This window comes from Marmota flaviventris, chromosome 14 (genome assembly GCF_047511675.1).
Source record: "Marmota flaviventris isolate mMarFla1 chromosome 14, mMarFla1.hap1, whole genome shotgun sequence".
NCBI lineage: Eukaryota > Metazoa > Chordata > Mammalia > Rodentia > Sciuridae > Marmota > Marmota flaviventris.
The window spans coordinates 33,584,366-33,608,566 of record NC_092511.1 but is presented as its reverse complement, the minus strand read 5'-3'; the positions used below and the strand labels follow the sequence as shown (position 1 = coordinate 33,608,566).

The following is a 24,201-nucleotide window of genomic DNA, read 5'->3' as shown; positions in this document are numbered from 1 at the left end:
TTAAAAAAGAAAAAAGAATCATTGATCCCCATAATACTAGTCTTAACCATTTTACTTTCCAAGATCACGATTCAATTAGCAAACTTTCAATGAGCACATGGTAACTGTCCGGTTTTATGGCTATACCTGTTCTGTGGCTTGAAGCAGACACATCCACATATAATTAGCAATTCTTATTAAGCCCACTGTTTGCCTGATCATTTTAAAAATTCTTTTGAATTATTTTTAATATTCTTTTGAATTAATTTTTAACAACTAACTATTTTGTACAATAATAAACTTTTCTACAGGGAGGGAATAAAATGATAAGAATGTTTAAGTTATCTTAACATGTACAAAATACATGAGTGTAAAGGCTTAAATATTTCTATATGTTTATGTTCCATTTCCATCCTTACCTCTATTTCTCTTTCAGCATTCAGATCATGATCCCACAGAATTATTTTTCTGTCTTTCCCTCCTCCAGTTAATAACATCCCATTTCTCATCTGACAAAGTGTGAACACACTGCCATCATGAGCTTTGATTTGTTTGCTGATTTGATATACACCTAATATAGTGGGGGAAAAGTAAAAACACTAGTGATAACACTTTTCATCAGACTTTGTGTCTTTCTAGAAAAAGCTTTAGCAGAAGTTCATGATTCAATAATTTAAAACCTAGTTTCAGGAAATCTGCAAAGCAAGTAGTAAAACATAAGACTTAACACCATTTTCTGCATTTATGTCATTATTTACTCTAAAATTATTTTAAAATAATGTATCAAAACTGTAAACTAAAGTAGTAATAACAATTCCACAAAGAGGTTATAAAATGTATCTTAACCTCAAACTTGGACTGTAATCTCTTATAATTGTTTTATATAGTAGTTAGGATGGAAATACTCTTTTGATTACTCCCTTTATCTGTTGAGATGGACACGAAGGAAGTTCCTGGGGCAAAGGTGGACAATGGATGCTCCTAGTAGTAGCTGTTGATCAACTAACAGAAAAGAATTTCAGTATTTAAGAAATTGATCAGGCTAAATGTGATGGCTAAATGACAGCTGGACTTTCTTGTATGCCCACAATACTAAGTACTCAGAGAGGGACAACATAAGTACATAAACAATATTTTAAGTAAAATCATGTGTGATAACTGATTATATTTTGCCCTTCATTTTTTATTTTCTAATCAGATTGCCTTTATTAAGGGTCAAGATAAGCTTACAAAACTCAAGCCTTTCTCTTTGGTATTCATGATGCTTACTCAGTTCGTAGACTGAAACTGCTAGTAGTGCAAGAGGAAAGTGTTTTGGAAGATGATGACTTGAAGAATTAATTACCAGGTTCAAAATGGGAAGGTAAATACTTGCTTACATATGACCAAAAGGAAAAGTGGGAAAAAAATTAAAAGTCTAAAAATTGTTCATTTTCTAAAATTGTTCATCAGCTGATGAATGGATAAACAAAATGTGGTATGTACACACAATATTAAGAAAGAAAAAAGAGAGGTACTAACAAATGCTATAACATGGATGATCCTTGAAAACATTATGCTAATTAAGTCAGTCACAAAAGGCCACACTCTACATAACTCTATATGAAATGTACAGAACAGGGAAATCCACTGAGACCAGAAGTAGATAAGAGGCTGCTAGAAGGCAAGGGACTGAGGGGAATGGCCATAACTGTTAGTGGGTACAGGGCTTCTTTTTGGGGATGATGAAATGTTTTGAAATCAGTGGTGATGGTGGTGTACTCTGAATATACCAAAAATTATTGAATAGTACACTTCCAAAGAATAAGTTTTATGGTATGTGTACTATTATATCCCAATAAAAACTAAAATTTGAGGTTGTCTTTTTTTAAATTCATTTTCTGTTTGCGCTGTCATTATATTTTTTAAAATTATCTAAAATCTGTAAGGTTTTGATATCTGAAAAAAATTCAGCTAGAGATGACTCTAAAAAATTCTCAATTATGAGTGTGCTAGTAGTGCAAATACTTAATGGATAGGTGTAACTGGCAGGAGTAAGGAAGGGACTTTTCTGATTTAGAGGAAAGCTTGCCTGATTAGCAAGAGACTTCAATAAACTTGTTATTGAAGTTTACTTCAATAACACTCAGCAGGCTCACATCAATATTCATTACCTAAAAATACTAAGCTTTGAACACCACAATGTGTTTGGTGGGACAGTCACACAGTATCTATCAATTGGCTCTGAGGTACCCAACAGAAAAAGGGCATCTACTGCTAAGCCACAACCCCAGCCCCCGTAAGGATGATTTTTTAAATGACTGCATATATTTAACTCAATTCAACTGCCAGGCTTAGAAATTAAGGTGAATGGATATGAAAAACATTAATTAAAACAATCTATTATATAACTCCTGAAAAATAAAGTATAAAAATCGATACAATAACAAGACAATTATGATGCTTAAATTCCACAATTCAGTGAAAATAGTGCTTTAATCAATAGTACTCTTTTTACTCCTATACTGACACTGCAATGTAAGATTAAAGTAATTTCCTTTCAAAATGTTTGACAATTTTCAAACTCCTAGTTCAAAATGCCAGAGATTGTAGTATTCTTGGAAATGTTTACTGAAAAAGATAGACATGTAAAGTGGGTCTTTCTGAGCAGGGGAACAGGGTTTCATTCTTCCTTTTTTATTTTTCCTCCAATATTGTAAACTAAACCCAGCGGTGCTTTCTTTATACCAATGAGCTACATCTGCACCTCCAACTTTTGTAATTTTTAGAGAAGGTCTCACTAAGTAGCCTAGGCTAGTCTTGAAGTTGTGATCCTCTGGCCTCAGCCTCTGGATGTGCTGGAATTTATAGGCGGGATGGTGGGTGGGATTTCTCTTACTCTAAACTCAGGATGCTTTCTGTGGTCTAATGAAGGGACTCTAGGGACACAACAGGTAAGGAGGTAGCTTGAGTGTGCTTAGGGTAAAAAGGATAAACAAGTTAAATTGCTCTGCCAATCCCCAGATTCATTCCCCATCACATCCTTTCTTTCTCTTTTTTTGGTAGATCCTCAAGGACTGACTGGACAGCTAGTTCTATGTCTGCTGTTACTGCCTGGAGATGGTGATAAAGAATCTCTCTTTGTTTGTGATCCCATAGTTTTAGAACCATGTCTCCATTTTTTCTCTTTTCATCTTCTACTCTGAAAGAAATGCATAGTATGCTGAACATTTTTCAAGTTTATTGTTCATCTACTATAGAAAAAGGGCAAAATCAACCCATATATTTGGTTTCAAATGGACATTAAGAACAAAACATCCTGCCAAGTGTGGAGGCACAGCTACTTGCGCTACTTGGAAGGGTGAGGCAAGAGGATCTGAAATTCCAGGCCAGCCTGGGCAACTTAGTGAGACCATCTCAAAATTGATGCCCCCCTCTCAAAAAAGGGGGTGTGTGTGCAAACACCTGTGTGCTGGGGATGTACCTCAGTGGTAGAGTACTTGCCTTCCATGTGCAATTGTGGCTCCCTCTGCCACAAAAGAAAAAGGACCAAGCATATCTATATTTGTGAAGAAAACTGTTTTCATGAAATGCAGAAAGACTGTCAAGGCCCAGAACTATGGCTGGGAACAAAGGCTTTTTTTCTTCCCTTTCCTATCTCATTGCATGGCCATGCATTCTGTCTACAGCTACCCCAACACCACCCTAGGGGAGAGTGAGCCTTTATACTTTTAAAATGTATATGCATCTACATCTAATTATTTTGTATTAATATGCCAGAGGCTAATGAAAGTTATATATGCTTAATAAATAACTAAATAATCTCATTACAAGATTATGAAGATTCTTAAAAACGAAAAGTATATTGATGACCCTTATGTTGTTCCATTGCAACGCGTTCTCTCCTGTTCTGGGATTTGGGACTGCAACAGCACTATGTAAGAATTATATAGAATGAGTTTAATATAAGAACACCATACCTTTAGGCCCTTTCCCAGGAGTGGGCTCTATAGTAGTTTTATTCCATATAAGCATGACTCCACCTGAGTCTCCGGTAAGAACATCTCCATTCCCCAAGAATGCTAAACACTGTACAAATTTTGGTTTTTCATATTTCTACAAATAAATGAAAATTTTTAAGTTTTCCCTTTGGTATGATGATTTTATACTTACTCAACAATTAAAAAGATTTAAGTTCTATAGTCCTATAGAGTATTCTGATCCTTACCCCAAAAATTCCCTGTTTTCTTGTTAGTGAATTGCCACTCCATGTCCAGAAAAAAATATGAGATTTACCACATGTTATTATGGTATTTGCATCTGTTGGGTGGAACTCCACAGCCAAAACAACCTCATTTGTTGTCTGTGAAAAGAGAAATAAAGCTTCAGAAAAATGAATATTCTTACTGCGATCAAGTACCAATTATAGTTCCTGACAAAGACAGGGAAAATTTTTGAGGAAATGCCTTTTCTTCCAAGATCTATTCTACTGAAAATTTTTAATAATAGTCCCTGGTAGTGGGGACTGAACTCAGGGGCACTTCATCATTAAGCTACATCCCTAGCCCTTTTTATTTACTTATTTTTAATTTTGAGACAGGGTCTTGCTAAGTTGCTGAGGCTGGCCTCAAACTTATGATCCTCTTGCCTCAACATCCCAAGAACTGGGATTACAGATATGTGTCATTACATTTGGCTTAATAATAAATTTTAAGACCTCAAATGACCTCATACTTCTATATTGCTAATTTATTCATAAAAATGTTGCACTTGGAAGACATTTATACGAGTTATAGGTTTAACTGTTTTAATTTATCACATACTCAGGAAAAGCACATTAAAACTGTCAAATACAAGAGCAATGTACATTGTCTTAAAGTTAGAAACAAAGCTAAAAACAGAACATTAAAAATATTCTAGAAATATAACCCTATGTCATCTCCCCAGCTATCATTCTCTCTTTACAGAAGAAACCATTATTTTGATTCTCAGTAGGAGAGAACTTTGTCTGCTTCATTTAAATAGAAACATAATAATGTATTCCTTCATAAGTCTGCCTTGTTTTCTGAACATTACACTTGTGAGATCTATTTGTGAAGATATGTTGTAATTTGTTCATTCTAATTGCTATATACTATTCTTTTGTATAAAAAAGACCACATTATTGTTTTATTCATTCTTCTGGTGATTGGCATTAAGGTAGTTTAGAATTTCTTTTGGCTACCATAAGTATCATAAGACACTGCTATTTGTCCTCCAGCAAAGAAATGAATATATTTCTGTTGGTTTTATACTCAGGAGAGAATGAGTTGGGTCAGTAGATATGCATATGTTCTATTTTAGTAGATAATGCCAAACAGTTTTCCAAACTGGCTGTACTAACTTACATGCCTAGTAGCAGTATCTGAGAGTTTCAGTTACTCTACACCCTTATCAACTTAGGTATTTTTGTCCTTTTCATGTAAGCTACTTTTGTAGGTACACAGTAATATCTCACTGTGGTTTTAATTTGAATTTTCTTGATAACTAATAAGGCTGAACATCTTATCATGTTTATTAATCATCTTACTTTATGAAGTGCCTGTTGAAATGTTTTGCTAATCTACCGTCTTTCTTACTGAAATACAAAAGTTCCTTACATATTATGAACATGAATATTCTACTAGAAATAATGTATTATATTTTCTCATATTCTTAATGTTATCTTTTAAATATTCTTAATTTATCACTTTCCCCCGCTTGTAATTAATAATTTTACGTGTCACATTTGAGAAATCTACTTATGAAGGTATCCTCCTATATTTTCTTCTAAAAGCTGTGGACCTTTCATACCCACATCCATAATCCACCTAAAACTGATCTTGTGTGAATGCTGTGAGATTAATTTTTTCCCATATGGATATCCAGTTACTCCAGTACTGTTACTATTTATTTAAAGCCTTAATCTTTGCCCACTGCATTGCTACCTTTGCCATAAATCAAGCTGATTTGTGTAGTTTATGTCTCTATTCATTACCCCCATCTGTTCTTCTATCCTTGTACCACAATGACTCAATGAATAATAGACAATGACATACATATTTCAAGTCCTCTAAGTTTATTCTCTTTTATTCTTTTTTTGTACTGGGGACTGAACACAGGACCACTTTACCATTGAGCTAAACCCACAGTTCTTTTTCCAATTTTTTCTTTGAGACAGAGTCTCACTAAGTTGCTGAGGCTGGCCTTAACTTGTGATCCTTCTGCCTCAGCCTCCTGGGTTGCTGGGATTACAGGTGTGTGCCACCACACCTGGCTTGTCCAAGTTTATTCTTTCTTCCTCACAATTGTTCTGATTATTCTTACCACTTTATATTTTCAGATATATTCAGTTTGTTAGTTTCTTGCAGGAATTTTTTTACCATGTTGACTATATGTATCAATATGCAGAGAAGTCACATCTTTACAATACCATATTCTGTCCATAATATACACTATTGCTCCATTATTAGGTAGGTCTTCTTTATTTTTTATCATTATAGCTTTCAAGTTGCCTTATTCAGTCTCAAGTTTACAAAAATTAATAAGTTATTTATCAGTTCCTCAAATCCTAATGACTTAAGCAAGGATAGAGTCTATCTAAAGTAGAATAGAGTAAGTTTGACACACAAGGAGAAGCTAAGAGGAGAGAGAGTTGAGTGATCTAGCTTCTGCCAAGTCATTCCTTAGGCAAAATGCCCCTCTATTCCTTAATAAAGACTTTTCTTTTCCTCCCCAAAGAAGAAACAATGTTCTCTTTTTAAAGTTAACTTTAGTTGTTCTGCAGTCACCTGTATTAGAAAGAGGTATAATGCAGACATTTAGGACACAGACTTTGGAGAACACAAATATGAGAAGTGAGATAAAGCTTGGGCACTTAAGTGGAACATACTGTCAATAACTGTGAGATAAAACTGGTTTGGGCTAGAGAAGATAATCAACAGATTTTCATGTAAATTTTAACTTGTGGTATCTTCACATAAAGATATCTATCTAGCAGGCTTCTAGAACTAAGAATTCAACTTGTAAGAGATCTGGGTTGGAAATAAATAATGGATGTGGAACTCAGGAGATAGACAGTAAAGTTACAAGTAAAGGGCTGGAATAGAACTCAGAGCAACAGATACCTTTAATGTCCTGGGAAGGATATGGACGAATGGCTGGCAGGAGGAAAACCATGTATTTCATTTGGTAGACCTTACTACCAAGGACCAAAATTCACTATTCACTTTGGTGCAACTTACTTACTTGTTTTAAATTACTCTAAATGATGACTGGAAGACAATCAATGTCTTCCATTGATTTTTTTTTTTTTTTTAAAGTTTGAGGTTTCCTGACAGCTTATAGTTGTTTCAATTTTATCAAATAGAACAAGTACTTTCTTCAGAAGACTAACTTACACATGAAAACATAATAACATCTATTTTAACCAACAAGCTGAAAGCTTGAAGCTTATGCAAAACAAAACTTCTAAGACAGGAATGAAAGAAAAATACATTATTCTTTAGGGATGAATCAAACAGGTCATAGGCTTTTTAAAAACATTCTTACATTCTCTCTCTGAAAGCCCATCATCGGGAGAAGGCCACTTCTGACCTACATAAACACAGCTACAAGCTAACCTGACAATTTTCTCTTACAAGATATAGCTTGATCCACACAACAAATCAACACTATTCTATAGCAATTATAAATGGTATAGCATTTTTCTACAATAATCCTATAAACATAATTTTAACCAAAAAACTAATTATTATATATGCACTTCAGTTATGTCAGCCACTTTTTTTTTTTTTTTTTTGGTGGTACTGGGGATTGAACCCAAGGCCTTGTGCATGCTTGGCAAGCACTCTACCAACTGAGCTATACCCTTAGCCCTATGACAGCCACATTCTTTTTTTTTTTTTTTTAAATGGACACAATGCCTTTATTCATTCATTCATACATTCATGTGGTGCCAGGGATCGAACCCAGTGCCTCACGCATACTAGGCAAGCGCTCTACCACTGAGCTACAACCCTGGCTACCACTGAGCTACAACCCTGGCCCGACAGCCACATTCTTAAGGGTGAAATTTTCCTCTAGATTTCTAAAGCTTTAAATATTGAATAAAATTAATTACAAATCTGTTAAAGCAGCAGTAGTCAAGCAGAGTATTGAGTCTTTAATTGTTAGACATCCTTCTACCCACTGTGCTACTGACATCTCAGTTACACAATGTCTGAAATACTGAAACTACTTCAAGACGCTAGACTTTTATTTTGTATAACTGTAGTGTTAACACCATAAAATATTTACAAATGAGTAAATCTGATGAATTTGCCCAGTGTGTTTATACTTGCAACTTAAAGGTACACATATCACAGTGGCTCCAAATACCTGCCAAACAAATCATGTACTCTGAAAGATGATACTCAATTAAAAATTATTTTGACTTACCTTTATTTCTGCTCCTTTAGATTTTTTCTGCCAGTCCCAAACAGTAAGCATATGCTCATTGGAATCATCAATAACACACAAATGGACACCTGAATCCTAAATAAAAATCAATTAAAGGCATTTAAAAATTCCTGAATAAGTTTTTTTTTAATTTTTTTGATGTATGTGTGGTGGCCCTAGGGATTGAACCCAGGATTGCTCTATCACTAGGCTTCATTCCTATCCCTTTTTATTATTATTTTAAAATTTTGAGAGAGTGTCTCAATTAGTTGTTGAGGCTGGCCTCAAACTTGTGATCCTACTGCCTCAGTCTCCTGAATCACTGGGATTATAGGTATACACCACCGTGCCCAGAGATAGGGCTTACTTTCTAAGTAGGAAAATCCATTATTAAAACTGCCTACAGAGGGGCTAGGGATGTAGCCCAGTGGGAAAGAAAATGCCTATTATGCATGAGGACCTTGGTTCAATCTCCAGCACCACAAAACAACAAAAAAACTAACTACCAACAGTATGATAATCCAAAATCTTTTAAACATAATGTTCTCTGAAACATAATGAATGTACTATTTACTAAAACTATATTTTCTTCAATGATATAAATTCTTATTTTTTTTTCCCTATTTTTAAATTGTTCCCTTAGATTGATTCCCATTTGCCATTTAGTCACTTCTATTAATTAGTGACAACAAATAATTCTTTTTGTTTTTTAGATAGCATGGATTGAACCCAGGGCACTTAAACATTGAGCCACATCCCCACCCTTTTGTTGTTGTTTTTAATTTAATTTAGTTTTTTTAAATTTTGAGACATGGCCTTGATTGCTTAGGACCTTGCGAAATTGCTGAGGCTCACTCTGAACTCACTATCCTCCTGCTTCAGCCCCCTGAGCCACTGGGGCAAATAGTTCTTTCTGAAGATATTCTAATCCCTTTGGCTTATGCTTCCTCAGTGCTGCTGGAAAATATTCAAGGTGTTTTCCCATGAAGTAGGTAGGAAGAAATGTACATAATTTTATAAATTTTCTATTGATAAAATTAGTACTATTTTAAAGTTTGCTAATTTCAAATTTCTGTGATCTTATATTCACATGAATAAATAAAAACAGAACTAAATACTATTTTCCTGAAACCATTTTCTTTCATATAATTTAAGTCTCTAGGTTAGTAACTATGGATGGTATTAAACAATTTTTTTTCTAGTAGCACTTATGGAATGTGCTTCCTTTTGTATATAGAATAGAGAAATAATGCAATATCTCTGGATTAGGGAAACAATGTTGTAAAGGAAGAATGAGAGATACTAAGGAAGGACACAGTTTAGTCTTCTCTTTATCTCAGCCTGTATTGGAATTATATAAGAATCAGAAAAAGATTATGGAGCAATTCAAGACCATTGTAACACTATAACAATGCTACCAAAAACACAGCAAGAGTTCCTGCTATAGAGATTGGGGCATGGGGGTTGGGGGTAATGCCAATACTTCTTTTCTAAATTACTTCTTCCTAATTTTGATTTGTTAGACCTCTGACATTCAATGTCTTTAAGCTAGAAAAATTCCTAAATTCATTCAGATTTATTTTCTGCTCTAAAAGTGTCCCTTCTTCCATGTCCCACAAAACTCCCATAACAGAATACAGCTGCTGACAACTGAGAACTAAAGAGATCATATGAACACATAAATATATTCTGAAGTGTAAGTGAGAACCAATAAATTCTAAGGGGTATTTATATTTGAAATTTAAAAATATAAAACCTAAGATGTAGATGGTCTCCTGCATACTCTATAATCATCATTACATATTAATTCAAGAAAAAAGAAAATGCTTATATTTATTTACATCCTGTCTTATTTTTCCCCTAGGATTACATGAGATTGACAGACACAAAATGTTAAATATGTGTTGCATTAATTCAGATATTTCATGATTTTTGCTCTGTTATGACACCAAGAAAAGCCAATGATTTTGCAGGATGGGCCAAATTTCATGTCTGAATTTTTAAAAGATAGATCTCTCCTATGATTCAAACTGAAATGAAGGCATATCCTACTGTTTACTTCAAAATGTACTATACTACGAACATATTCCTCCAACCATTTCCTACAACTATTCTAGAATCCTATCTCAGGATAGAACAAAATTAAGTTCAATTAAGTGTAGTATATTGATCCTATCTTCTGTTTGTGGTACTGTGGGTTGAACCCAGAGACCTTCTACGACTAAGCTACACGCTAGTCCTTTTTATTTTATTTTGCTTTACAGTCTTGCTTAGTTGCTGAGGCTGGCCTCAACTTGAGATCCTCCTACCTGAGCCTACCAAGTCTTCAAAATTACAGGTGTGCCCCAACCCTCTTTCTTCCTATCGTTTTTGGGGTACCAGGATTGAACTCAGGGGCATTTGACCACTGAGCCACATCCCCAGCCCTATTTTGTATTTTATTTAGAGACAGAGTCTCACTGAGTTGTTTAGCACCTCGCTTTTGCTAAGGCTAGTTTTAAACTCATGATCCTCCTGCCTCAGCCTCCTGAGCCTCTGGGATTACAGGTGTGTGCCATAGTGTCCCACTTGCCTCCTATCTTGATTTTTTACAAAACAAATGTAGTACTCAGGTTAAAATGCTAGCCATTAAAAAAGCAATAGCTAACTTCTCATTTTTCAGTGTATATTAACAAAAAACTGATCTTCCATTCTCTCTCTTTTAGTTTGCTTACTTCTTTAAACATTGTTACTTACTGCTTTTGAAAAATCCAGGCATCCTACCCCACGCTCGAAAGTTCCAAGTCCAATAATTTGCAGCGTAGATAGACTAACTGAATCCCACACTCTGACATGAGGTTGCAGGGGCTGCAAAAAACACAAAACAGCAAGACTAACTGGTGATGCAATATATACCACAAAGAACTGGTGTCACCTACAAAAAATAAAAGGGATGAACAGACGTCTAATAAGACAATAACTACCAGATTTAGACATTTCCCCAAAGAATCTTGAGTAGGTACTTTTCTCTCATACCAAATTATTTGACTATTTACTATGTTTCACATGTTCTTCATATGTCACATGTATTAAAACATTTCATATTCATAAAGTTAAAAACTATAGATATGATTATCAAATATTATTTAACAGATGGAGGAACTAATATACAGAGATTTAAATAACTTGACCCAAGTTATACAGCTACTAAAAGGTAAAATCAGAATTCTAATGCAGGTAAAATTTGTTCTGGATTATTTTGCCCCCCCCCCCCGCCTTTTCTTTTGAGAGACAGGATCTCACTGTATTTGCCCAAGTTAGTATAGAGACTTGTGAACTCAAGTGATCCTCCCACCTCACATTCCAGAGTAGCTGGGGATACAGGTATGTGCCAGTTGGATGCTTAGCTTTTAGCACTACCTTTATATCTGAGAAAATCATTGTCCAATAAATTGCTAAGCAAATAGTCCTCAAACAGAATATAGAATTGGAAGGGATCTTTCAAAACAACTCCATACAATCTCCCCCTACCCCACACTCCTTTAAAGAAATTGAACCAACAGAATGTCATGAATACAGTCAAACATGTTTATCAACCACCATCAATATTCACTACTGATCTTAAAAAGAAGAGATTTATTATATAATCCAATTTTAAAACATTACACAGTAACTGAAACTCTAAATGATATCAATTCTCCTAATACATAAAATCGAGAGGTCCCACTAACTAAGGATAACTGATGTACCTTTGGCAAATAAGGATTTTATAATAATTTCCCTATAGAACACTTTATTATTTAGAAAAACAAAATTAGCAGTTTGATTCTTTCTTTTTTTCCAAATGTTCTTAGTCTTAAAAGTTTTTTCCCTGCTTTTGCTAGAAATCCTTTAGTAGTTACATTCTGAAAACAAGTTGCAGTTTAAAAATTACAATCAATTCCATTCAAACAGCAATTATCACTAGATACAAAATGCATAAATCTGTACTGCTTACCCTTCCATCTTTATCCACTCCAGCTATCTGTCCAGTTGCGATCCTAATTTTGTCAGGATGAATAGCAAGGCTAGAAAAGTAGTATTAACAATAATTTTAAATACAAAAACCATGTAAAACAGCAGAAACACACTGTTATATCAATGTGTTTTTAGTTTTTTGTCATAAAAAACTCACTTTGTTCTATTTTATTTTCTTTAGGAAATTAAGTAAACATCAATTATCTGAAGATTTTTAAGTTTTCAGCTGTTTCTTTGTTAAGTTTAACAAATTAATAGAACATTAAATTCAAAGAAAATATTCACAACTGTGGCATGGTTAACAAACTAAATTGTTTTCATTTGTGCAAGTTCCTTTCTAGTCCATGTATAGAGGTATACATACTATATGGTTTTATTTAAAGATGTAATATTGTGTGGTATAATTCTAATCAAATAAAACAGAAGCTTTTTTTTTTTTGTTTCATTTTCCCACATAATCCTTATGCATTATTACTGACTCAGCAATTCTTTCATCTTTTGGATGATTTCTACTTTTCTACCAGGGGAAAAAGTAAACAACAGTCAACATCATAATGCCATCAACTGGGGCTGGGGTTGTGGCTCAGTGGTAGAGCACTTGCCTTGCACGCATGAAGTGCTGGGTTTGATCCTCAGTCCCACATAAAAATAAAATAAAGGTATTATGTTCATCTCCAACTGAAAAAATATTTAAAAATAATGCCATCATCTTTTTAATTAGTTCTAATGCTACACTTAGCACGCCAAATTTGGGGCAAAGAATTTTTAAATAAAAATGGAAAACAATGCTAAAATTATTCATGGTACACATACAATTGATCATCAAAAAAATTGGGGGGGCTGGGGTTGTGGCTCAGCAGTAGAGTACTCGCCTTGCATGTATGAGACCCTGGGTTTGATCCTTAGCACCACATAAAAATAAATAAGTGAAATAAAGATAGTGTGTCCAACTGTAACTAAAAAATAAATGTTAAAAAATTTTTTTAAATGTCTTCATGTCCAAGTCTACATTTTTTTGTATCTTGCCACAACAGGTAAGTGCTACTGAAAACACTATTTTTGTTTGTTACTTGGAATGTACTGCTAATTATTTTCTGGAATAATAGCCTCAATTCAAATTGTCATAGAGAGAAAAATGTTCTAAAAGTTCTATAACTTTCTTATATTAAGAACTATGTATTTTAAGGGGCTGGCAAGGTAGCTCAATGGTAAAGGACTTGCCTAGAAATATGAAAGGTCCTGGATTCAGTCCCCGGCACCCCAAAAAAAGTGTGCTTGAAAATGATAATAATTTGGTATAAATAGTATCTTATTTTCTTCGATTACTAAGTAGATTAGAGTTTATTGATGTTTCTTTTATTTTTCCCTGTGGTACTGGTGACTGAACCCAGCGACATTTTACAACCAAGCTATCTCAGCCCTTTTTATTGTAAGACAGAGTCTCGCTAAGCTGCCAAGACTGGCCTCAAACTTGCCATCTTCCTGACTCAGCCTCCCAAGTTGCTGGGAATAGAGGTGTGTGTCACCATGCCCAACTCAATGTTTAATTCCATTTCTTCTTATTAAAATAGTATACATCCTATAGTGAGATCAACTACATTAAAATCTAACACGTTGACATTTTGCCATATCTAACTTAAATCTCTCATATGAATTTTTAAAACTAACATTTCTGGTTTGGGAAATACATTTTTGCACGGTTCAAATATCAAAAGCTATAAAAAATACATTGAGAAAAGTCTCTTCCCCACCTGCCCTAACTGCTAAGATCTCATCTATCTGGTTCCTATCCCTATCCTCTGAAGCTTCTAAATGTAATACTATAACTTGTTTCTTTTTATTAGTAATTCTAAGAAAATTTTTTATACATGAAAAACATTTATTTTCCACCTCTTTTCTTACACAAATGGCAGAACACATGCACATTCTCCTGCTCTTTAAAAGTGTTCTTGGGAGTAGGGGTGGGGCCGTAGCTCAGTAGTAGAGTGCTTGCCTCACATGTGTGAGGCACTGGGCTTAATCCTCAGCATCACATAAAATAAATAAATAAAGATATCTACAACTAAAAAAAAATATTTTTTTAAAAAAAGTATACTTGGGAGTATATCTTAGGGATTTTTCCATATTATCATACAAAACACTTCCTCACTCTTTATAGCTTCACAGTACACAACAGTCTCACTAATCCCCAACTGAAAGGTTGTTTGTAATCTTTATGATCAAAATGTTGTAGTGATTTTGTACATATATTATTCTCCAAGTGTAAAAGGCAATAGTTTAATTTTCTCTATAAATTCAACTATCTACATAATATTGTTAACAGTCGTGTTAATTTTAGTTTAGCTATAATTGCCAGAATAGTATAAGCAAAGCTTTCACATGTCAGAAAATAATGCCTTGAGCAATAAATGAATTTAATTAGAGAAGCTAAATTTACCAAATTAAAAAATATGCCTATGTATTTAAAAAATGAGTTATATTTTTATAGTGTGAGACCTTATGAGATACTTATGATCCTTCCTCAGCCATGATTTTTTTTTTCCTAAAAAAGAAAAGCCTCAAATGTAAAATTTATCTATGCAGGATAAATTCTTAATAAACACTGAGTAACCAATAATAACTCTCAAAATTTATCCCACATGTATTTCCCACATGTATTTCATACTACAGAACTGAAGAAAAGGATTAAAGGGATGTGAGAAAGCAGAGTAGATTCTACCTGAGATTTACAGGGATGTATTTTATTGCTGCCAATACTATACCAACCATTTTGAAGGACTCAAAGTCCTTTTTTCTTTTAAACTTTATTCTACAGAATATTTATAATATCCTCACATTCTGAGTTTTCCACAAAAAAATCATTTTTAATACAACCCAACTTTAAAAACAAAACAAAAAAGGAGGACACAAAGAACAAAATTAACAAATATTAAATGATACTAACCATTTCACACAATCTGTATGACCCAGGTAGTGTCGTTGAGTTCTCTCCTCATAATTAAATAGTACTACCACTGATGCAATGAAGTAAACTATTTCCCCCGTAGGAAGAAGGTAAACATTAGCTCGACAGTCCTTTCCTCGATAACCGTATCTTAAAAGATAAGAGTCAAGGTTTTTAATAAATATAATATTCAAAGTGTTATTTTCTTCAAGGATACATAGGGAATTAGGAAGGTGTGATGAAAAGAGAACTGGAATAGATTTAGAAAACTCATATTTTGCCATTATCATTGTACAACCTGGGTCTTTTACTATGTTTAGTCTTAGTTTCCTCATTCACCAGAAAAATGTATATTTAGTTCCTAGTATGTACCATACAATTCTGAACAGAACAAACATGGGCTATGTCCCTGGAGCTTATTCTAGAAGATATACACAATCAGCAAATATATAATTACAAACATGGAAAGAAAAATAATAGTATGCCAGGAGAAACATAAACAAAGGACCTACTTTAGATGGAGAGAGACAAAGGAAGGAACAAAAGAAGGCTCACCTAGAAAAACAACATTAATGCTGAACCTAAAATGATAAATAAGGGATAGTCAGGCCCAGTTTCGTAGGTAGAACATTTGTTAAAAATAAGTTGTACCAGCCTGGTGTGGTGGTGGTTCAAAACCAGCCTCAGCAACTTAGCAAGACCCTAACTTAAAATAAAAATTTAAAAAGGCTGGAGATGTGACTCAGCAGTTAAGGACTCTGGGTTCAATCCCCAGTGCCAAACAAAAAGTTGTACCAAATTACAGAATTGGTGCATTTTCCCAAGCTGATTTCTGCCTAATGCAAGGAATTCAAAGTGTGTGGGAGGAAGGCAGAGAGTAGAGTTTACACTACTAACTCCTTTCTGCTTCACTAGGTTTCTTAAAACTTCTAAGAAAAGTGAGAATTTCCAGGTGAAATTAGAAAAGTTTTGTGTTAAATATCATTTTTTAAAAGTCTTGCACAGAATTTTGGAATTAGAATCAACTTTGTTAATTTGATCTCTTAAGAAAATGACCACATAATCATTTCACAGCTTACAAAATGCTTAATCAATGTTTTCTTATTAAATTCTGGCAATAGCCCTATGAGACAGGGTTATATCCTTTTTATAAGTGAAGAAAGTGAAGATGCATAGGAGATAAGTGGCATAGCCAAGACTCAAACGCTAGTCTTTCAATTCTAGTCCTGTACCTACTGTGATGTTTACAGAATACTGCTGCCCTTTTCTCTATTAATTCTGAAGGCTTAAAATTGTTAAGAGCAAAATATACAATATATGAAAGGATTAGGGTGTTTTCTTTTTAATTTCTGAAGTGATTGTTATGTTTATTATATTTACTTTTTTGCATAAAGAAAATTTTGATAGATTTATCAATTTTCCTTTAATTGGAGACAAAGCAAATAAATTTGTTATCATGTCAGGGAAGGATACACCCACTCCAGTTTCAGCTTCTCAGGAGGAAGTTCTGTTCTGATGTCGTCATAGTTGTCAACATCAGAAGGAATGAACATTGTAATCGGCCGACCTCGCATAAACATTTTAATATATTCTCCTTCTGTTGAAACACAAGACAAAAATGAAGTCATCATTGAGATCCTCAGGAAAAAAAATTAAGCCATACATATTTTCTTTATAATCATAGAAAAGTGGATCATTAAGGTGATACAATAAAAACAAAATGAAAATAGTTACTTCAAAGTTTTTATTTTCATGACATATAGTTGTTTTTGTTAAATATTGTATAGCATATAGAAAACAAAGTGATACTCTAAAGATCTAGTTCAAACCATTGGAGGAAAAATCATTGGCAACTTTTAATTGAGAATAACTATCTTCATAATTAAAATACAATTTATCTGCTTGAATGTACACATTTCTACAAGGCACCCAGGAAGGTTTAGGTAGAAAGATGCAAAAGAAAACAATTTGATGATGGAAGTTTCTCAAACTGTTGAAAAGAAGAGAAAAATTACTTGGACAGGCAATAATCATTTCACCATACTACTTGATCTATTTACTGAGCTTAATAACACATAAAAATCATATCCCACAAACTACAAAGCTTCTGCACAGCAAAGGAAAATAATCAGTAGAGTAAAAAGGCAATTTATGAAACAGGAAAAATATTTGCAAGCTATGTATTTACTAAGGGGTTAATCTCTAAAATATATAAGGGATGCCTACTATTTAACAGAAAAAGAAAACTTACTAACTGATTTAAAAATGGGTTAAGTATGGGCTAGGGTGAGGTACTGGGTTTGATTCTCAGCAGCACATATAGATATAGATGATAAAGATAGACAAAGGTCCATCAACAATTTATTTTTATTTTTTAATAAAAATAAACAGGTTAAATATTTGGATGTACATTTCTCCAAAGACATAAAAAAGGACCAACAGATTTATGAAAAATATTTGACACAGTAATTATCAGGGTAATACAAATCAAAGCCACAATGAGACATCACTTCACATCTGTCAGAATAGCTATTATATAAAGAAAAAGGCAAAAAAATAAGTGTTGATAAAGATGTGGAGAAATTAGAACCCTTACACACTTCTTGTAAGAATGCAAAATTGTATTGTCAATTCAGAAAATAAGATAGAAGTTCTTTAAAAAATTAAAATAGAACTACTATATCATCTAGCAATCCCACTACTGGGTATTTTCCAAAAGAATTAAAACTCGGGATCTTAAAGAGATAGTAACATTTTCATTTCATGTTCACAGTAGAGCAATTCATAACAGCCAAGATGTGGACAAAAACATCCACTGACAGATAAATGGATAGAGAAAATTCAATACATAAACATAATGGAATTCATTTAGTCTCTAAGAAGCAGGAAATTTTATAATATATAACAACATGGATGGCTCTTGAAGACATTTTGTTAAGAAAATAAGCCAGATACAAAAAGACACAGCATGATTCTACTCATATTATGCATCTAAATAGTAGAAATTTTAGAATCAGAAAGGAATGGTGGTTACCAGAGCCAAAGGAAAAGGAAAAGGGAAATGTGGAACTACTAATCAAAGGGTAATGTTTCAGCCAAGTGAGATGAATAAGAGCCATTATATACAATACTGTACCTGTAATCAATAATAATGTACTCTTAAAAATTGTTAAGAACATAGATCTCATGTTAAGTGGTTGGGTTTTTGTTTGTTTGTTTTGGTATTAGGGATTGAACCCAGGGATACATGCATCTCCAGCCATTTTATTTATTTATATATATTTTTTGAGACAGGGTCTTGCTAAATTGCTGGGGCTGGCCTGGAACTTGCAATCCTCCTGCCTCAGCCTCTCCAGTCACTAGGATCACAGGGGTAGCCACAGTGCCTGACTTAACATTAAGTGTTCTTAACATAATCAAAAACAAAACTATGATCTCAGAATATACCATGCGGATAGGAGTCAAACACCTTCATAAATCAGGATGAGGAAAAGGATTAAGAGTTAGGCTAAGCAGTGAGTAGAGCTAGAAAGAGGAAGGCAGACTTCTCTCACTTCACAATTGTGCCTTGCATCTAGAACATCTAGTTCAGTTATAATACACTAACATTGTCAAGACAGTGCTAGAAAACATCATTTTTTTTTTTATTTTTTATTGTTGGCTGTTCAAAACATTACATAGTTCTTGATATATCATATTTCACAATTTGATTCAAGTGGGCTACGAGCTCCCATTTTTACCCCATATACAGATTGCAGAATCACATCAGTTACACATCCATTGATTTACATATTGCCATACTAGTGTCTGTTGTATTCTGCTGTCTTTCCTATCCTCTACTATCCCCCCTCCCCTCCCCTCCCCTCCCCTCTTCTCTCTCTGCCCCCTTTACTGACATTCGTTTGTCCCCCTTGTATTATTTTTCCCCTTCCCCTCACTTCCTCTTGTATGTACTTTTGTATACCTCTGAGGGTCTCCTTCATCATTTTTAAATTTTTGGTGGTACTCAAGATTGAGCTCAGGACCTTTTTTAAACATGCTTGGCAGAAACTCCACCACTAATCTGCACCCCCAGGCCTAGAAACCATTTTCCTATTAGCAGCATAGGTTCTAAAACATCTTTTAATTACATAAACCAATAGATCTCCAATGTTTAGAAGATCTTCAATAGTCTAAAGCTAACGATGCTTTAAAAAAAACAAATCTAGAACCAAATCAGTATTTATAAATTGTATTTTACAAAAGGAAACAACACTTCACAAAACAAATGGGATTGTTTCTTATTCCTTAAAAAACAAACAACAACAAAACCCCACTCGTCCCTGTCCCTAGCAGGGATGATCTACATTACAGACAGGTTTAGTAAATGCTGATGGTGATTATAAAATGGCAACAAAACAATCTAAAAGGGAAAGAGAAACAAAGGGATTTGGTGTAAAGGCATAGGAAATGTCTAGCATTTGCCAATTTTCTGACATGAAAGAAAACAACAATGGACCAGACTGAAAATATGACCATCAACCAGAGGCAGATGCGATCTTAAGATCTCCAATAATGACCTGAGCTAACTAAGGAGAATTATACATAATCCAGTAATTCATAATTCAGTTGCTTATATAATGCAAACCATGAAAAAGAAGAAGATAAAATAAATTGCTAAATATCTGCAAGTATTTTTTTCAGAGTCAGGTCAAAAAGTTGTGTTTGGTATGGGTGAGAAGTTCAAGTTATTTTTATTATTATTACTCAGTGTGCTCAGTCTCACAGTTTGATCTGAGAACAGGCTAAGAACTCCCACCCACACTATGGGGTTTAACACCACATGATGTATGTCTTTATTACTTTTGAATCTAAGAGTGGGCTCTGCTTCCTGATGATTTTTTATCACAGCTGGACTTTAATGATAACTAAATGATTACCAGCTGTAGATCTCTCCCTTCTACAGTCATTCTAATCTCTATCTCCTTGTCCTTTTTAAGTTTATTCTTTTAAGGTATTAGGTATTGATTTGTCACATAACTTTCCTTCCAGTTTTTTTTAACACATTTTTTAAAAAACCAGTACACATTTTTTTAAAGGCAGACATCCTACCCTCTAAAATTTTTTCCCAGGATTCTTGATTAGAGGTGCACATGATCAACATTTAGTAGATGCTTCTATTGCCATTTAGAAGGCAATGTATGTTTAGCAAAGGGAAAAGGTTAGTAGTAGTATATACACAAATAGATCTTTTCTGCTAATACAGACAGCTTAGAATACTGTATTCATTGGTTTATTAACTGTCAAGTGGCAACACCGATTAAATGGGAAAGCAAAGGAGCTATACCAGTGCATGCCAATTTTTCTAATATGATATAAAAAAAGGGCAAATCATGTTAGGATAAAAATGCTTTTCTGGTCTATACATGTTAGAGACCAATAATATAATTTAAGCACTTTAAGCAATTCTTGGAACTGAGAGGGAAGCAATACATTATAGTAGAAAGAACATGAGCTTTGCAAAAGACTGACTGGGATTTGAATTCCAGCTTTACTCCCTTTCTGGCTGTGAAACTTTGGCCTCATATTCCTAATACATAAAATGGTAACACTAGGTATTGCTTAGAATTATGATCACATTGTAAGGCATAATGAGGTCTTGATAATTATTTATTACCCTCCCTTTGAGAAGGATTTGTGACCATTTTTAAAACTGTCTAGCAATTGCTTATGTGATTTATATACAATATTATTTCTTCATAAGTCTTAAGGTGATATTGTGGATAATAATGGACAAATAAGCCAGAATTCTGCTGATTCTATCAGACACACTTTAAAACAAGGGTTACATATTCAAATATCTGTAAAATCAGAAAGGAAATGCAAATGAGAAAAGTGGGAGAGTAAAAGATGACTGGGGTTGTGACCATCTCAGGGAGGCAGTGCCTAGTCAATTCCATGAGTGATATGGGTTCCACGTTACAAGATCTTTTCAATTTTCAAAAGAAACTGAAAATCTGTAATTTATTATGAAATCTCTTAATTTTAAATGTTTATGTCTTTGACCAAAAAAAAAAAAAAAAGGAAAGTGTGAAAATACATCTATTTGGCCTGCTGCACAAAGGCCACCAGTTTGTATAGCATGGTGATCTTAGTTAGTGATGGTATACGGTATTCTTGAAAAATGAGTGTGGACGTTAAGTGTTCTCCCCATAAGAGTGATAAATATGTGAAGTGATGCATTTATTAACTAACTATATTTAATCATTCTATAAAATATATATACTTCAGAATATATACAATAAATACATGCAATTTGTCAAAAAATAAATAGCATAAAAAATAAACAGAACTTAGTTTATGATACTAAGGTAAAAATTGGTTAAAGATTATTCAAGTTTGAAAAAGTAGTAATAGGCAACTTTTTTTTGGGGGGGGGGGGTGGTGGTGCTGGGGATTGAATCTAGGACCTTGTGCATGAGAGGCAAGCACTGTATCAACTGAGTTATATCCCCAGCCCAACCAATTTGAGAACCTTCAGGTTCTGCTTTTAAAAATAATGAGGACATGTGAGACTTTTCCTTTTCTTCTTCTTTATAATAATTATTTTTGGTACTAGGGATTGAACCCAGGGGTGCTTAATCACTGAGCCACATGCCAAGCTCTTTTTACATCTTTTTTTTTTTTTTTTTTAATTTTTGAAATAGGGCCTTGCTTTGTTGCTGAGGCTGGCTTTGAACTTGCAATCCTCTTCTTCAGTTGAGTCACAGGATTTATAGGCCTGTGCCATTGCATCTGGCAGACACTAAGTTTTTGTATGGAAAAAAATGTGGGCTGGGGATGCAGTTCAGTAGTAGAATACAAGGCCCTGGGCTTGATCCTGGAACATAAAAAATAATAAAAACGTAAAACATTATATTTGATATCTATTATAAGAATGAGCTCATCAGCTGTGCTCATTTTGATTACAAAATATTTCAGACTTACCTATTTTCCCAATAGGTGCCTACAGTCCCCAAAATTAGCACAGATTTTTTTTTTTTTTAAATCTGGGGATGTAACTTAGTAGACTGCTTACCAAACATGTATAAGGCCCTGGATATGACACCCAGATTCACAAAAACCAAAACAAAAAACCTCAACATTTTTGTATCAGTAACTTATCAGTTAAATAGTATTATTCTAGAAACTGACTGCTACATCTAACAGCAAATAGTCCTAAGGGAAAATTTATTCAAATTTTAAGATCTTGTGCTCCAAGGACTTTATCTTAGCTCCAAGTAGAAGAGAACCCAGAACTAGGAAGATTAATGAAAAAGGGTTCAGGCTTCAAAGTACAAATAAAAATCCAGGTAAGAACCTCCTTAGTGACATAATTTGTCCTACTCTCCACACCTAACCTCAGAGATTGTCCTGTGTACATTCCATTCCACTTCCTATTGTTTTCAATCATTGACTTCCTGCCTTATTCCTTAATGTTGATCAGTACATGAAGCCACATCACTTTTCTCTTATACTGCTATGCCTGAAGGGCAAGACCTTTTAGGTAGTTTTCTCTACTACCACTCACCTAAATGTACCAAATGTAAATAGGCTTCTTCCCAAATCAAAGCAGATGGCTTGGAACAAATCACAGTTGTCATTGTCAAAAAAGAGCTAAAGAGATTAATAAATCATATTTTTAAAAAATTGTCCAAAAGTGACAGATAATAGTATTAATAGCTAAAATATTAAGAAAATGTGTTGTGACTATGCCATGCAAAATGAATGTCAATCTTTTAAAATAGATCTATAACTTAAAGCAAGTGAAGAGCATCTATTCAAAAGATGACATCTTACTTTATCATTTAAATGCAAGGTTTTAAAAATGCCAGACTCTAAATAAAATATATTTGGGACTATGTACCAGGTATTGTGTTAAAACACTTTATTATCATCCTTAATTTTTACAATTAAGGTTTATTATTATCTCAATTATAGATGAGAAAACAAAAACATAGGGATGTAAACTAACCCATTCAGGGTTACTAGAGCTATGATGAAACCTGTCTCTGGATTTCAAAATCCACATTTAAATACCTATATCATGTTGTCTGCTATACATCCCTACATGAAGAGTTAAGTTAAAACAAAAAAAAAGTTCAATTGTTCAAAACCAAGTTCATATTCTTTTGTACATACTATTTCTCCTCAAATGTTTCCTATTTCAGCAGATGTCACTTAACTAGTTGTTCACGCTAGTCTTCATAGATTCCTCTGTTCCTCACCTCTCATTCCCTACCTATCCATAAACCATCTTGAATCCATCCACTTCTTTCTATAGGATCTGCCCAAACTCAGTCAGTTTTGAATTATATAAAAGATGGAAGAAACAAAGTTCTCCTTGCAGATACTGTTGAATGATTAAAGTCTATTCTCCAGATAATATACAGTGATTAGAGTAGCAAAGGAGTAGACTCAAATTCCAAAATTAAGTCTCAATGCAGGCAACATTGGGATATTATCATTTTCAAAGATCTGAGCCAATCTTTTTGAGGTAAAGTTCTTGTAACAGAACTTAACTTATTTTTCTATATCCTTTCCCAACTTTTCATTCCATCCTTCTCCCCAGGTACTGGCTAAAACTGTGCTAAGGGATGTTTCTAAGGCAAAATCTCTACCTTTCAAATACATTACCTTGTTTACCTGATTTTGAAAATTGTGACATCAACACAAATCACTCTTATGTATTAATCATAAGTTCTTTTTCCTTCAAAAGAACATACTAAAACGTCAGGTAGCCTATCCTTATTAACTCCACAATGATTTTTAAAAATATGAGGTTTTAGCAAACCACTTAATAATAACTGCACCTATTTATAGTTATA

At 33.8% G+C, this 24,201-nt stretch overlaps 1 protein-coding gene and 1 long non-coding RNA gene across 6 annotated transcripts in view; one reads left to right on the top strand and one right to left on the bottom strand.

Annotated features, from left to right (window-relative positions):
* The window catches only part of LOC139701783 (uncharacterized), a 47,002-nt gene extending 42,898 nt beyond the window's left edge, over nucleotides 1–4,104 (top strand). Inside the window, exon 2 of the long non-coding RNA XR_011704331.1 lies at nucleotides 3,025–4,104. This is a non-coding gene — a long non-coding RNA (uncharacterized lncRNA). The remainder of the gene's footprint in view (nucleotides 1–3,024) is intronic.
* The window catches only part of Eml4 (EMAP like 4), a 140,444-nt gene that overhangs the window by 32,090 nt on the left and 84,153 nt on the right, over nucleotides 1–24,201 (bottom strand). For 4 of the 5 annotated variants that reach the window (XM_027934319.2, XM_027934318.2, XM_071601524.1 and 1 more), the window contains 8 exons: nucleotides 16,829–16,952; nucleotides 15,356–15,505; nucleotides 12,392–12,461; nucleotides 11,152–11,262; nucleotides 8,416–8,511; nucleotides 4,187–4,321; nucleotides 3,939–4,074; nucleotides 399–550 (listed from right to left, as the gene is read on the bottom strand). In XM_027934319.2, coding sequence (XP_027790120.2) covers nucleotides 399–550; nucleotides 3,939–4,074; nucleotides 4,187–4,321; nucleotides 8,416–8,511; nucleotides 11,152–11,262; nucleotides 12,392–12,461; nucleotides 15,356–15,505; nucleotides 16,829–16,952 — 974 coding nt within the window. Of the gene's footprint in view, nucleotides 1–398; nucleotides 551–3,938; nucleotides 4,075–4,186; nucleotides 4,322–8,415; nucleotides 8,512–11,151; nucleotides 11,263–12,391; nucleotides 12,462–15,355; nucleotides 15,506–16,828; nucleotides 16,953–22,904; nucleotides 22,985–24,201 lie in introns of those variants that run through there. The other variant, XM_071601526.1, reaches the window with a different exon arrangement.